The sequence below is a fragment of the Zeugodacus cucurbitae genome, chromosome 4, assembly GCF_028554725.1.
Source record: "Zeugodacus cucurbitae isolate PBARC_wt_2022May chromosome 4, idZeuCucr1.2, whole genome shotgun sequence".
Taxonomy (NCBI): Eukaryota; Metazoa; Arthropoda; class Insecta; order Diptera; family Tephritidae; genus Zeugodacus; species Zeugodacus cucurbitae.
The window spans coordinates 28,034,551-28,051,850 of NC_071669.1; the positions used below are offsets into that span (position 1 = coordinate 28,034,551).

At 33.2% G+C, this 17,300-nt stretch overlaps 1 protein-coding gene across 3 annotated transcripts in view; it reads right to left on the reverse strand.

Annotated features, from left to right (window-relative positions):
- LOC105218931 (MOXD1 homolog 2) overlaps positions 1 to 17,300 on the reverse strand; it is a 167,761-nt gene that overhangs the window by 58,419 nt on the left and 92,042 nt on the right. The window contains exons 1-2 of one of the 3 annotated variants that reach the window (XM_054228398.1): positions 3,458 to 4,365; positions 2,633 to 2,788 (exon numbers count right to left, since the gene is read on the reverse strand). In XM_054228398.1, the coding sequence (XP_054084373.1) occupies positions 2,633 to 2,788; positions 3,458 to 3,562 (261 nt within the window). In that variant the 5' untranslated portion in view covers positions 3,563 to 4,365. Of the gene's footprint in view, positions 1 to 2,632; positions 2,789 to 3,457; positions 4,366 to 17,300 lie in introns of those variants that run through there. The other 2 variants (XM_054228397.1, XM_054228399.1) reach the window with 2 other exon arrangements.

A 17,300-nucleotide genomic window follows, 5' to 3' on the forward strand; every position in this document is an offset into this window, starting at 1 on the left:
AAGGACAGACATCCGGATTTAAAATCTACTCGTCACCCTGATCACTTTGGTATATATGACTCTATATCTAACTCGTTTAGTTTTGGGTGTTACAAACAACCGTTATGTGAACAAAACCATAATACTCTCTAGCAACTTTGTTGTTGCGAGAGTATAATAACTGTAGCCACACCGAGTATTTACTATCAAATTGTAAGCGGTCTTGATACCAAACAAACTGAATTATATTTAAATAGTATTCAATGCCTTAATAGTGGCTATATTTACTTAACGTTGTCCTATATAACTATTAATGTCATGTAAGAATCTTCAATTTGTATTGTTCCCAGAATGTTTTATGTCCAATTATTATTTAAACTTTCATAAAAATGTTCTGTATCAACATGTGTTATTCCCTTATTCCTTTAATTATGGCCCAGATATGATTCTCTCAATCCATACATACATATATTATATTTCGCATGAAGTCCCTTGGATAATGTAGATCATTAAATATAATATATGGAGGTTATGGTGATTTCTGGACCGATTTGAGCTATTTTTGTCACTAAACAATACCTTATATCGCATATAATACATTCACTTAATTTTGCTAAAATTTGGATGTATCTCGTATAAAGCCCATCAAAAAATTTAAAAATCATTATATCATTTATATGGAGGCTAGAGGAAGTATTGGTTCGCTTAATTATTAAAATATATAGGGTATTTACTGGTTCCAAATTCATAACTCAAGAACTACTAGACCAATTTCTAAAAAGCACCAACCACGCCTACTTCCCATACATTTTATAAGCCATATGATTCGTTAATTTTAAAATACATGACATTTGCAGCATACTACATTAGAGGTCATCTAAAATCGGACTATGACATTCAAGGCTCCAGATACCGAACATGAGCGCCTTTGTGACTATGGATAACTTATTATCGAAAATATCGGTTCAGATATTTTTTTCGCAAGATTCAGAGGAAGTCCTTTTCTTAAAAATGTGACTCTGTAGCAAAAATATGGCCTCTGTAAAAAATATAAAAAAATTAGATAAATCGGTCCAGGAATTACCGTAATTCTTTATATTTACTCTAGTAATGATTGTCGTTATTCTAGTTGACTTTACGCCCAATATATGGATCGTGTTCTATCTTAATAAAATTAAATAAATAAATTGTGAGAGTATAAAACGTTCAACGAACTGAGCCCTTCCTTGCTTATTTATAATACAATTCTTTACGGACCTTAAATAATTTCACACTTTTTAAATTCTTATAATTTTTAAGATTATTTTGTTCGATTGTGCCCAAACTACATATTACTTATTATATATCGGGTTATAAAAGTTGTATAAAACATAACTTTAGGTGCTTCTATTAATGACTTTCCTACAAGTTATGTACTTAAATGGATTAGACTTGCTGGTATCATATTTAGTAAATAAGCTGAAATATTTTCCGTTACCAGAAAAGCCACCAGCTTGTCAAACATAAACTGAAATTCATTAAAACTTATTCTGCGTAGCTCATTCCTTAATGGCATGGTTTTATCATGATATCAGTTTCAGATTGCAGCATTATATTCAAGTACTAGTATTTACAAGGATGTCGCAACTGATTCAAATTAATTCAACAGACAAATATTGAGAATGGCGGGTCGCCAATGCCAGAAAATCATACCAATAGATCCTGTTTGGAGTGTGTACTGTAAGTCGGTGTATACATATGCAAGTTTCCAATTTGCGAAACAGCAGCAAACATCTTGGTTGTTGATGTGTAATTTAGGCTGTAACATTGTTTGCCTACTTATAATCACAATTGTTTTTGTTTGGCTAAGTTCATTTCTCCTTGTGTTGGGCAAGCTCTGTCACACATATGCGGGGTGGTGATATTTGGTTTATGTAGTTGCGCGTATGTCCACAAATCCACTCACTGGGACTGGAAAGATTTGTACGATTGAATGTTAATGTTGGTGCAAAAGTGTGTCAGTTTATTTAGTAATTCGAAAGTTTTGGCCAAAGATTTGCGTGATATATAAAAGTTTTATCACTTTGGCTTTGCCTGAAGTAAAAGAGAGTTTACTAAACAAGCGCATTGTAAGCATATAGCAGGCATACACATATTTGAACACTCAATTTGACGGTTATAACGGTGTATGTAGTTGTTTTAAGTGTACTTAAGAGGTTAATGTATTCCAAATTTCAAATCGTCCGCCAGCGACATGTCATAATTCAATATAAAGCAATATGCATTCTATAGGTTTGTTCATTAGAAACCACTTATTTAAGTATTCTTATTGTAATAAGATTATAAGCTCATATGTGTACATTTCGAAGATTTGATTATTAAATACGCTCAATTATATTAATTTTTTTAAATAAAATATACCATTGTATAATATTATACAATTATGTCTACCAAAATAATACAATATGTAGATCTTTAAGGTTCAGTTTCTGCAACAAAAATTCTGATGTCATATTTTATTGTAAGCAAAATTCTGAAAAAAATTATATTTGTTCTTTTCCTATTTTGCTGGCTCTTTATTGATAACATCACGAATTATAGCTGTTTCTACTGCTTGAAATCAAACTTTATATTTTTGCGGTTGTTCATTTCGGGTATGTGGTTTTGTACTCACCGTTATAGCGATGTCATGCAATTTGTCGCACGTGTCTAATTTTCGACGAAATCTCAATACAGTGTGTGTTGTATTTTCATACCCCAACATAAGAATATAGTCCTGAGATGGATCCACTAAAGGTTCTACGTTGACATTTGTTGTGATGTGACGATCCTAATTCAAAAACAATAACAAATATCATATAGTGCTTTATTTAAAATATAAAATTTTAATGAAAACAGACTTAGATGCTCAACAAACTAATATTTATTAAATATTCAATATACACTTCAAATATCTAATAATAATATATTTTAGATAAATAGGTTAGGAAGATAACTTGTCCTGTGCGAAAATTAAAGTTAAGAGATATTTCGATAAAAATTACTATAAGTGTACTTTGGTACTTTGACGATGCTCGTGGTCCAGAAGAGAATCAGACTATTTCAGGCTGACAAAACGTCGTTAATCTGAAAATGATTTATCAGGATCACATTAGCAAGGAAGAGTGGGTGAGATATACTATAAGCCCTTTCATATAATCGCTCAAATTGCTAAAAGGGCGATAAATTTAAATATTGTCAGAAACATACTGTCCAATTAACACATTTAACACTAGGCGGGGCTCCATCCACGTTTAAATAATAATACCTAAGCAAATACTTGACCGATTTAAACAAACTTATCTTTATCATATTTTCATTACATCTTTATGTAACTGTTTGAAACGCATAAGCGTAGCTTTGCCACTTTCCCCTATACTTATAATGGATACAACAATGATTCAAATGAAACTTAGTTAAAAGAAGCCTCTCTTTTCAAAAGATAGTGTTGAATAATTACCAAAAAACTTAGAACTCCATTCTCAAAAGGATGTCCACTCCATGGTTTTCCTTCAGTATCCTTAGAGGACTTAGACAGCTTGTTCTTAACATAATATTTCCACATCAAATTCGAAGTAAAGGTAAAAAAAAGTAAGGTAAATTTTCATACAATACTATTTTCACAGATGTCCTGACAACGCGGTCACATATGGACATTCAATTTGAATACCAGTAGGTTGAGCATCGATAACTCCGCTCAGTATGTCAAATGTGTTCTTGTTCACTCGAGAAATGATTTTGGGAATTCACTGTGTTGTTGCAGAATCCAAAATGGATAAAATGAAGGAAAGAATGGGAGAATTTCAGAAGGTCAGCCGGGTTGTATGATGGCGCTCACTTGTATTTTTCATACTTCATTATAATGCACGCCCTTTTCAGTATTTAGCTTTTCTTTCGTTCTTCCTTCGGCACCACTTTCAGGCTGTATCAATTTTCCAACGATTTTTGTTTAACAATGTGCAAGTGGTATCTGTACAAAGGCATCGCAGGAAACGGAAATTAAAAGTCCTTCGTGACATGTTTGCCTTCATACCTCCGCTATGAGGTGAGAGGGGCACTTGGTATTGCTACGTATTGTCAGGTGGTTGGTAACTATACGAGATGTTCACGCATGTGCTAACCTATACATATATACCACATAAGTATGAATGTACATATGTCGATTAGTCGTATTTATGCAAGACGAATGTTAACTTTAGATGTTTTTATACATTGCCATAAATTTAAAATATCTCATCTAGATATGCATAATTTTGAACGCCAACCAACTTGTTTAAGTTTGTATAAATATGTTTTTACCTCGACCTTTTCACGGGCACTTTAAAGCATTTTATATATAGAAATATACATTAAAATACATTACATACATACATACATAGTGTACATTATATCTACGAGAAATGTGCAGGCGGAAATTCTACTTGGTCTCTTACAGTTTCATCTTGATGTGACTGCTACCTTCAACTCTTAGAATAACAGAAATTTAATGTTTCTTTTGTGAGTTTTTATCTCAAACACACTGCTCTATTGCCGTTGTTTTTGCTTTTAGCCATATTAGGTTGATTGTTGTTGTTGTAGTCATTATCATTGTTGTTAAGTTTTTAATTGCTGGGCCAAAGTCTTATCATACCACCATTCTGCAACAGTTCACCCAAATCGCACATTGTCATTGTATCAGCCACATCCACCATTCATACTCTAGGGCTTTGAGCATCCTTCACTCCGACACCATTGACGTTAAACACTTCGTCGAATGCAAGCGTGTCAAGGTTTAAGGATTTAATTTGTTGTGAGTCGCCGAGCTCGAACGTGTGCTGAGCTAAAAGCACCGGGCGAGCTCATTTGCTTCATTGTCCTTTCTTAAATCAATAAATGTAACAAAAATAAATTCTGCTTCTATGAAATTTATTTCACAATGCTAAAAATGGTGGCGGTTTGCTTTGTTGGCTGGCAGTGACGTCTGATCAGATTAAAAAGTGAGTTTAATAAGATTATGAACTTGGTACTTTTGTAACTATAATCAAAATGGCATGGCCGTAAGGCATAAGGAGAGGAATTAAATATGTATATCGAAGTCAGAATCTTTTAATTTTTCTTTCTATTATATAATTAAGTGCTCTACAAATACTTGATTGTATTTTAAAAATCATGCATGTATACGTATTTGTTTTCACTCCGAAGTTTGGCAACATACTACCAAAACAACATAAACAAAACTACGCGGCTCTGAAAATGTAGCAATTTGCTATTTTAAAGTAAATTTATCAATGATGTCATATAGCTTGAACAAAAATATTTGAGGCTTACCATATCTAAAAAAAAGTTTTTGGCAAGTTGTTCTTCAGTTTAGACCTTCCCACAGCCAATATACCAAACATGGTGATGAAACTATAATAATATTGTGTGCCTTGCAAATTCGAAAGTATTAAATGTTCGGTTACACTCGAACTTTGCCCTTCCTTTCTTGTTTTAACACAGATCTTGATGTTATTGAAAAACACTATTCTGGTGTACTCTTAAGTATGTTCACTTCAATATTTCTATACTTTATTAGGTTTTATTTTTATTTCAAATCGTGTTTATTGACGGTATTCGCAGGTGAATTTTTCTAGGAACTATTTTCTTATTTCTTCGATAAACTGTATTATATATTGAAGAGAGATTTTCGCATAACAAAATCCAATAAGCAAAACTTAATTCTTGGCTGTATACTGAAAAATTACCAATAAATATTCCCCTTGCAACACAAGCAAATACCATATAAACTTCATTTTAAAAAGTTTTTACTATATTAATAACTTTTAGGGGTATAAGAATTTAGGAACTAACTAAATAATATCCAAAATTAATTAATTTGTGTAATATTTGATGTACATATATATTTTATTATAAAAAACTTAAATGATTAGCTTCTTCACAGACACTCTTGTTCCATCGCAAAGTCAAGGTTGATGTTATACCGCATGATGACAACTGATGTTACTTTTAAATGCAAAATTAAATGGTGATACTAAAGTCAATTGCAATGATTATAAAAATTTGTACGCATAGTGGACTACGTCATCAATGACATCTTTGTTTTTTTGCCACCAATATTGGTCGTTCACTCAGCCAAATATGGTTATTATATTGTTGTTTTACGTCTGGAAAAACACGATGGATAAGCTCCTTTTCGAGTTGGTGAAGTGACAGAAATCTGTTGGAAATGTTATTAATCCATCGAGGTATCAACAGCGACGTTACCATTTTCAATTTCTAGCAACTGCTTCTACAATAACAGTTTGATCTTGTTGCAAAACACTTGTATGTTAGTCCTTAATTGGCGAATATTTATGTGCCGCCAGCAAAAGTTGATCGAGGAATAATTGGAAGAGTCTAAGTGGCGTAAATCACCTACCAACAGACTCATGGATCCACCAGAAATGTTTTGATTGTCGCGTAAATATTTTGAAGTCCTATGTAGTGCCTACAGCGACCTCTTCAGTGTCATTGTGCGTTCTTCCCAAATTATCAACTTGCATATCTGGAGAATCTTCGCTATAGCGCTATTTTTGGCGATTTTGCAAACTGGTGTTTCGTTGATTTACAATTTAGGAGTAATTTCAAAGCTGAGTATACAGGTTTTCTGCCTACTAACAGATGCCAAGTAGTGATGACCGATATTGCTATTTTGGATTCACTGTGATTTCAGTGATTGCTATTTTTAAATCACTGGATTTTATATTGCTATTGCGATCGCAACAAGAAAAAACTAATTTATGAAAATTGTACTCCACAATTTTTTTTTACATTTACATTTTTATTAATTTTAACAATATCCAAAATTTACCTGCTTTTGTTTCACCGTACCCAAAATTACCGAATTCGCAACTAAATTTGCTATTGAACAGTGATTGCTACTTTCGAACTGATATTGGTATTGAACAGTGATTGCTACTTTTCAGCTGATATTGGTACTGAACAGTGATTGCTACTGAACAGTGATTTGTACTTTTCGAACTGCTATTGCTACAGTGATCGAATTAGAATCACTGAACTGCTATATGTACTGTGATCGAACAAAAGCACTGAACTTCTCTATAGCTACTGTGATCGAACTCAAATTACTGAACTGCTATTGCGATTGTAAATCACAGCTATTTACAAAAATTGATCGCAGTTGCTATATGTGATTTTTCAATCACAGTGAAAAAATCACCGGTAGTGAAATATCGCTCATCACTAGTGCCAAGTTCCAACCCTAGGTCTATCTCATTTTGCGATCGAGTTTTTGCCAATATCAATGCAATTAGAAACTTTTTTCCAGTACCCCAAGTAGCACCAAGAAACTAAATCCCTCCAGATTCATTACTCACAGTTTGAATTTAATTAACGAATGCAATCCTATATTCATACAATTGTGGAACAGTTGTGCGAACTGTTTTTGTCAATGTTTCACTATCATAGTGTTGTTACCTCTGTAACTCATGGTCGTTTCTAATTTACATTTACATAAAATAAATAATTTATTATACGTTTAGACACGTCACGATTGAAATAAAAATTTTTGTCGCAGTATTCACTTGAGAATTTTTTTTTGGTTTCATATAATTTCATTTACGTTTATACATATTATGTACATATTTTATTACTATATAAAATCTACAAATTACGTTGCAATAGTTCCAAGCGCTTTGATTTATACTTTACAAATTATAGCAATGAAAAAAAACACATTTTTAATGGCTGGATTTTTTAAAACATAAATTTTTGAATAATCAATTGTTTTGGGCTATCGAGACAACCTTATACAATTAACAATGATAAAATATTTTAACAAAGAAACAATGGCAATTTTCAAACTATAACTATTTTTATACTCTCGCAACAAAGTTGCTAAGTCATAAAGAGAGTATAATAGAGTTTTTCATAACGGTTGTTTGTGTCACCCAGAAATGAAAGACTTAGATATAGGGTTATATATATAAAAAAGATCATGATGACAGTAGAGTTGAAATCCGGATGTCTGTCCGTCCGTCTGTCCATGCAAGCGATAACTTGAGGAAAAATTGAGATATCTTAATGAAACTTGGAACACATGTTCCTTGGGACCGTGAGAGGGTCGAAAATGGGAAAAGTCGGACCACTGTCACCCCCACAAAATGGAGCAAAGAAAAAAAACATATAAAGAGCTTTAACTAAGCCATAATTTGAGAAATTTGGTGTGAAGGATCGCACTATGAAGGGGTTGAAAACTACTAAAAATGCTTTAATTCGGTAAGGAAAACCACCAGAAACCTTAAATTTCATTATAAAGATGGTACAGAAGAGCTGCACTCAAAATGGTATACAAAATTTTAAATGGGCGAGGTTCCAACCACTAATGGGTCAAAACCATACCGCAGAAGCTACTCGACCAATTTCAGTGAAATTTGGTTTGTACTATATTCCTTGCATCCCAATGATATGTTGTGAAAATAGGCCAAATCGCTTCACAACCACACCTACTTTCTATATATCAGAACATTGAAGTCGATCTGAATCGTTTACTTTACAATATATACAGTAAGTGAAGCAGAAGTTTGCATAAATACTGCATTTATAGGTTTTACTGCAACCATAGGTTTTCAAGGCGCCATATATCGAACACTTTTTATTATCGAAAATATAGGTAAGTCTCCCAGATATTCTGAAGAAATTTGTAGGTAATATTTTTCTTCTAATAATATGTCTCCCTGCCAAAAATAGATGAAATCGGGCTATAACTTCACCTAGCTTCCATATACCTAACATTAGGGTTTCCAACTTTCAATGGACGATGTCCCATATATATGACGAATATGTGGGTAAATTGTGTGTTATATTAAAAAATTAAATAAATAAATTGCGAGTGTATAAAAGGTTCGGTCACAACCGAACTTACTTGTTATATTATAGATTATTATACATTTTTATACAGCTTGTTCTCGAAAAGGCGTTGTAAATTTAATAGTTTTTAAGGTCCTTTTCATAAAATGTGATAAATATGTTTTGTAACGATATTGCTATGGTCACGGGGTCAATCCATTTATGGAAGTAGAATGTGTTTTATTGGTTTTACCAAGTTTGTGAGATATGTTTAATTTATTTTCATAAATGGAGGTCGTTTTAACGTAATTAGTGCAAAAAATTGGTTTGTTATGAATTTGTCTCCACACACTTGCTCACACAATTAATTATTTAAGCCACATGAACTGTATTATATATAAATTCATATGTACATATACATATGTAAGTAAGTCGAATTTTAATGATAAATTAAAATAAAAAGTTTTACAAAATTAAAATAATAGACTTAAATTTATTGTATTTAAAAATTGTTAAGGCTCACTTTGAACAAAACAAAAGTTATTAATCATTGGTATATGTTTTTCGTGCTCATATAATTATGTCACCAAACCATGTCAGATAAAAGAAATCGATGTTTTTTATTTAAAAAGCTTGCTTTGTTTACTCTAGGGGTATTTTTTTGGGGACCCTTTTTGCAATATTATACCATAATGAACTTCATTCGACGATTTTCTCTAAACTATACTCTAAATAATCCCAATGTCTTCGGTCTCTGGCAAATCACTCGATACATTGGATATGGTTAAACGCAAGTCCGTCTTTAACGACCCTAGACCAGTGCTTCGGGTCGCTATTCAGCTGAAAGATCCAAGCTAACGGTAAATCGTTGGCATAACCTCCTTTCAAATGTTCCATGAAAATACCTTCGTATATACACTAGTAATTTTACCCTCAATTTGCACAAGTGGATATACTCCGTATTAGGTGAAGCACCTCCACACCATGGCTGATAATCCAGCATGTTTCCCTTTTTTCTCATATATCGCGGATTTAAGTCTTGTTATTCGCCTGCCATAGAGTCTACCATCATTCCCAAAGTTATTAAACATGGATTCATCACTCCATGCATATATATCAGAATTTTGAGTACTTTTACTGATACACTCTTGCACACGATAACCTTGGTTCGATGTTCTTCTTCAATACGTTTAGATTTAGTCGTGCAATTCACCCATTTAGGAAAAGAAAAATCAAATATTCCGTTACTTTCACAATGTTATTGAATTTTTGGAGGCACCCCATGTGATTTTTCCTTCACGAGAATCAAAACTAGTATTTTTACTCATTGTCAAAAAAAACTTTCACAAAACGTTTTTGAATTATTAATCAATACCTTTTTCTCTTTTCAATAATTTTTTTAATGATTGCTACGATTTCATTGCACCGGCCTAATTATATGACTGTCTAGACACCATAACACTCCTGACGGATCGCCAAGACCCTTATGATTTTACAAAGCGCTTGAACTGTTATTATGTTTTTAAGTCGGCTAATGTTGATTTTGAAACGCAGTGGTTTAATTGTGTGAGTGCAAGTGTATGTATGTAAATTTTAAATTTTATACTTACATACATATATAAAATGCGTGTACGCCTGAGCAAAACAAAATATTTAGAAATTTATTAAAATATTTCAGAATGATGAAGTTCGATTTGCAATATGTACAAACATAACCAACCCTGAATGTATTAACGTGTGCATAATAGTATTTTAATCGCATACGAGCATCTGCTGGATGTCAGAACTTGGAAAATATGTCTAAGAGATATTTTGCTCATTACAAGGAAGGGTTTAATTTATACGAGCTTGATTGAAGAGTACGTGTCTCTGTAGAAGCGGCGGGGGATTGTTACGTTATACTTGCGTTTGTAATCAGAAAGCAGCCTATAGAGTAGAACTTATCTCCTGCATTGTAAATTGCTTTTTCGCTGCCATGTATGTATGTATGTAAATATATTTATTTCAAATACTTATAGCGTTTGCAAATGTTGGTACCGTTCTCAGGGAACGTAAAGTACTACGAGAGTTATATTTTTCGTTTTGCGGTTGAGTGTTGCGGTTTTGCGGGTTTCGTGGTTCTTTATTTTATTACGTTTATATCTGTTTCGCTTCACCTAAACCAAAGGTGCCATGTGTAAGTATTCTCATTGGTGGGATATGCTGGCATTTAAATTTGAAATAAGTACTAGGGTTGCTCGATTAATGTAGAAGCTGTTCTGCATCATATCCAAATGTGGCCCTTACTAGGGCGATCTTTTGTACCAAATTTTACCTTTATAACTTTATTTATGGCTTAGATATGACACTTTAGTTCGTTTAGTTTTATGACCTACAAAAAACAGTTATGTGAACAAAACTATAATACTGCTAAGTGAGTTTGTTGCGAGCATATAAAAATGGTGATCAAGGACCACGGCTGCGTCAAGCGTTGACTTGGTTCGAAAGAATTGAAATCAAGTCTCAAAAATACCATGGAATATAAATATACAAATATGACAAAAATGTTGAATTATTAATTCCATTGAATATGGTTGAAATAGAAATACATATAAGTTTGTATTAATATCTAAATATTGTATATAATGTTACGTTTCGCTAAGTTTTTATAAGAAGTATTTTATTTCTAAAAGGAATTCCCGAGTTTTATCTTATCAGTTTTTTACAATTAACCAAGTATTTATTGTGCCACCCTTGTTCCTGTGCGAACATATAGATGCAGTGACGAGCAAAACTGTAACACGTTGAAGGCGCTCTTACTTCAACTAAGTATACTCCACCAGTTAGAGTTAAAATCTATATTTTTTGAAATATTGTGAGAAGACAATGTAGAGGTACGGTAAAAGTTCCAACACCAAACTGCAATAAACTATCGTAAACAGCGAAAATTAAAAATAACTAAAATGTTACAGTTATACTCGCGCGGCATGAGAGGGTTTCTTACCGCTATTTTTTGTAATTGTGGTAAGCAGGTGGAAAATTAATAATTGTTTTCTTAAGTAACAAAAGTAACCATTAACCAAGTGTCAAATACCCAGAAAATTTCAAATTTGATAAGGAGAAAACCATGCACAGGTTAAACAAAAATATTTGAAAATCACGTCCAACAACAAAGGTTGTCGGCCCAAATCATCTGAAAAGTAAAAAACAAAAATTGATAAAAATACATGTGCGGTTGCGGCGAGATTTTGTTGCAACACGTGAATATTGAACTGAAGAAAATTATGGGTTATGGAAAGTTTAAAAAAAAAAATTTTAACTATAAAAATTAAACTATTGTATTTATTAGTTTAAAGGTAAAATGATCTGATGAGGCGAAAATAAATCGTTATCAGTTTAATCGTGTTCCTAGTACTATACATGAGACCCAAATACGATTAAACCGAACCATGTTTCTGAAATAGAAAACCAATCATAGTTTGGGGGTGTACCACCAGTAATTGTGTAGGTCGTCTGGTACGCATTAATGGAATCATTATTTGAACATTTTACAACAAAATTTTCCGACAGTCATCGAAAATTTGGTATTGCTGCTGAAAAAGTTATGTTTCAGCAAGACACTGACCCGAAGCACATGGCTCGCATTGTACTTATTTTGGAATGGGACACTGTGAGGTGAGACATTTTTGCTCATCACTGTATATTTCAGCTTGCGTGTGCTTAAATATATTGTTTAGTAAATGTGCATGGGTGGTGTGGGGAAGTGATGGGTGGGTGAAGATAAATTGGAACATTTTCGAAATTTCAGCAGAGTGTTTCATACGCTCCTTCTGTAATCGGCATGTTGAATGGCTCGATGTACTCTTCAGGTTAATCCTTTGAGATATTATATTTGCTTGACTTATGTCATTATTCATGGTGCGACTGCCGTACATTTCGAATGCTACTCCAAATAATTGCATATATTTTCCAAAATATTTACGATTTCACCAGAGAAATTGAGCACAATCTCTTTACAATTCAAACATTAGTGAAGTGGATGATTAATTGATTTTTCAAAGATGTGTTCACTTGCACAGCAAAGTTATAATTTAGTATACAATGATATACATATGAACATCCTTTGAGCAATTTAAATATACATATGTATATTATTTGTTTTAAAACAGTTTATTTTTATTTTACACGATGGAACTTGAATATGGTTGTATCTCATATGATTTGTGCTTAATTTAAACGTTATAGAAAAATGTAACGCTAATGCGACAAAGAAGTTGAATTAAAACAAGTAAAGAAGGGCTAAGTTCGGGTGTAACTGAACATTTTATACTCTCGCAATTTAATGATGTAATTATATAAAGATAACACAAGTCGACCCATATATTTGGTATAAAGTTCAATAGAATAACGAAAATCATCATAAATAGTATATGGGGACTGAGGTAATTCCTAAACCGATTTCACTCGTTTTCACCACCAAGATACAATGTATCGAAGACTATACGCTCCCTTAATTTAATATTACTTATAATTAGGTATATGGGATCTGGGGGAAGTTATGACCCGATTTTTACCATTTCAGGTACAGAGAGAAACTGTTATATGTAAAAAATTCAGAGGGAATGAATTACATTAAAATATCTGAGGGATTTACCTATATTTTCGGTAAAAAATTAACCTTAGGCACTGAGTTCTTCATGTTCGATATCAGGGGCCTTGAAAAGTCATGGTCCGATTTTGACACTTTTTCCACAAAGGATGTCACAGCTCAAATGCAGTATTTGTGTAAAGTTTTATTCCGCTATCTTCATTGGTTCCTTATGAATACATTATAAAGTGACCGTATCAGATGGAATTCAAAATTGAGTTATATGGGAAGTAGACGTAGTTGTGAACCGATTTCGCCCGTGTCATCAGGGTGTCAAGAAAGTGTTATATACCGAATTTCATTGAAGTCGGTCGAATAGTTCTTGAGATATGGTTTTTAACCCATAAGTGGGCGACGCCACGCCCATTTTCCATTTTGTAAAAAATTCTCAGTGCAGCTACCTTCTGCCATTTCTTACGTCAGTACGTGAAAGCGATAACTTCCTTTTTTTTGCTACGTCAAGTCTAAAGTCTACAGAAATAAGCCAGCAACTATTCCAGCTTTGGAAGACAACATTTCCGAAGAAATTCGGGCTATTCCGGCCGAAATGCTCGAAAAAGTTGCCCAAAATTGGACTTTCCGAATGGACCACCTAAGACGCAGCCGCGGTCAACATTTAAATGAAATTATCTTCAAATGTCATGAACCAATCTAACGTTTCAAATAAAGAACCGATGAGATTTTGCAAATTTTATGCGTTTTTTTTTTTAAAAAAAGTTATCAAGCTCTTAAAAAATCACCCTTTATATGGGTCGACTTGTGTTATCTTTATAAAATTACATCATTAAATTGCGAGAGTATAAAATGTTCGGTTACACCCGCACTTAGCCCTTCCTTACTTGTTTTATACTTCTAAAATTGCAAATTGCAACACCTATAATATCTAGACATTTTCCCTGCACTATTTCTATACTCTCGCAACAAAGTTGGTAAGAGAGTATAATAGTTTTGTTCACATAACGGTTATTTGTAACACCCAAAACTAAACGAGTTATATATACCAAAGTGATTAGGATAAAAAGTGGAGTTCAAATACGGATGTCTGTCTGTCCGTCCGTATGTGCAAGCTGTAACGTGAGTAAAAATTAAAATTTTTTGATGATCTTGGTACACGTGTTTCTTGGCACGATAGGAAGGTTGCTTTCAAAGATGGACAAAATCAGATCACTGCCACGCCCACAAAATGGCGAAAACCAAAAGCACATAAAGTTTTTTTGGAGAAGTGGGCGTGTCCCCGCCCACCTCTAAGTTTTTGTACATATCTCTTAAACTACTAAAGCTATATCAACCAAACTTTCTAGAGTCGTTTCTTTTAGGTACTACCTTATACAGTCCAAAAATAGATGAAATCGGAATATAATCTCGCCTACCTCCCATACAAAGGTTATGTTTAAAACTACTAAAAATGCTTTCATTCAGTAAGGGAAAACACCATAAATTTTATTATAAAGAATGTACGGAAGAGTTGCACTTTAAATGGTCGTGGCTCCGCCCACTTATGGGTCAAAAACCATATATCCGAAACTACTCGATTAATTTCAATGAAATTCGGTTTATAATATCTTCCTCGATTCCCAATGATATATTATGAAAATAGTCCAAATCGGTTCACAACCACGCCTACTTCCCATATACCAGAGCTTTGAAGTCGATCTGAAAGTAAGCACTAGTGAAGATATCGGATCAGAACATCGCTCTACTAAAAATCGTCGAAATCGGACCATAAGTTTTCAAGGCCCCATATATCGAACATGAGGACCTCAGTGCTTCTAATTGTTTTTTTTTTACCGAAGATATAAGTAAGTTTCTCAGATATTTTGAAGAAATTCAAAGGTAATATATATCTTTTAATAATATGTCTCCGTGCTAAAATGCGTGAAATCGGGTCATAACCTCACATAACTCCCATATGTGTACCTAATATTAGGGTTTCCAACTTTCAATGGACTTTATACCATATATATGCCGAGTATGTGAGTCAAGTCGAGAATATAAAATGTTCGGTTACAACCGAACCTAGCCCTTCCTTACTTGTTCTGATTGAAATCCTTCAAATAATATATACAAAAATTTTATATAAAAACATTTCACTTTAATAAATTTAGAGTTCCCTTATTTTACATCTCCGAGATCATTGCTTATAGTCCAAACTAGATGTTTATAAGAGTGGTTGGAGGTACCAAGGCTTGTAAATGTTGAACATTATCATAACACTTAATTAAATGTTGTTATCTACAATATAATTTCCATACGCTTCAATGAAATATGAATTGGATATACATACATATGTACATGTATACAATTCGAGAACCATTTGCTTTATTTAATCTGTCATTGAGGTATTATGACGCGAATGATTGTTGACATTCGCCACCATTATGCTATTGAATGCCATTGGCATTCGCAATGGCGTTGTCATAACCGATAATAGTAGTCAGCCTGCAAAACTTTTTACGATGAAGCATATGAGTTTTTGCTGTGGATTTCATGCCAGTGCCACTAAAAGCAAATCCAAATTATATTTAAAAATCCCTTGTGGATTTTTAGCACTTTTTCACCAACCACTCCTTAGGCAGTGACAAAAAGTTTCACCTAACTTATAAAACCACCGCCCACCCTCTTTCGAGTTGTATATATAAGTATGTATGTACGCAATACACAATTGAATTCAGTCCGTTACATTGGTGATGTTGCGCTAGACATCCGCAGCCTCGGGCATTAGCTGATGTCAGAAAACGAAGTTGACACTCCTGAGAGCTGGTCTTGTTTGCACTGCCGCATTTAAATGGATGGAACTGCGAATATCCCCAATGGCAGCAAATGACCCAAGGAAATGTGCGAACTCTTTATAAAATATTAAAGAAAATTAGGGAATGGAAATTAGTGGACATATACTATATATGTTTAAAAACAAGACGATTTTATTATTTGAAAAAGTAACTTCTTAGCTAATATGTATTGTACGAGTATTAATAATCATTTTTATTGAATTAGAATAAAAAAATTGAGTGTATAACGGAAACCAAACGTTTTTCATTACCTCTTTATAACTTTTAGTTAGCTGAACACAAAAATGTTTTAACATTTGATTTGATACTGGACCCCAAGTAAATGCAGACTGTTAATGTATAAGTTTTCCTCCATACAAATCATACAACAATCATAAAAATTTCATGTATTAAAAACTAATAGTCCCAATGAATTTATATCCGTTCCTTGCAACAAAAGTTGCTAAGAGAGTATTATAGTTTTGTTCACATAACGGTTGTTTGTAAGTCATAAAACTAAAGGAGTTAGATAGAGGGTTATATATATCAAAATGATCACGGTGACGAGACGAGTCAAAATCCGAATGTCTGTCTGTCCGTCCGTCCGTCCGTGCAAGCTGTAACTTGAGTAAAAATTGAGATATCTTGATGAAACTTGGAACACATGTTCCTTGGGACCTTGAGAGGGTTGCTTTCGGACTACTGCCACGCCCACAAAATGAAAACCGAAAACACATAAAGTGTCATAACTAAGCCATAAACAAAGTTATAAAACTAAAATTTGGAACAAAGGATCGCACTTATCATATATAAGCAGATACTTTGAGGTTAAAAGTTTAAAAGTAGAAACAGTATGAAATCTATTACCAAGTTTTCTCATTTTTGGTACTCAATCATCACACCAAGGAGTGAATTATGGTATAAAGGTAACTGCACAGATATCAGAATAACGCTTATGTAATTATACAAGTTTGTTCATTTGTAATAGTTGCTATGTATGAAAATATATATGACACTTCCGCTAGCACTGTGATGTCCTTCGGTGTTTTTTCATAATGCGAAAAAGCTTATAATTACATTAC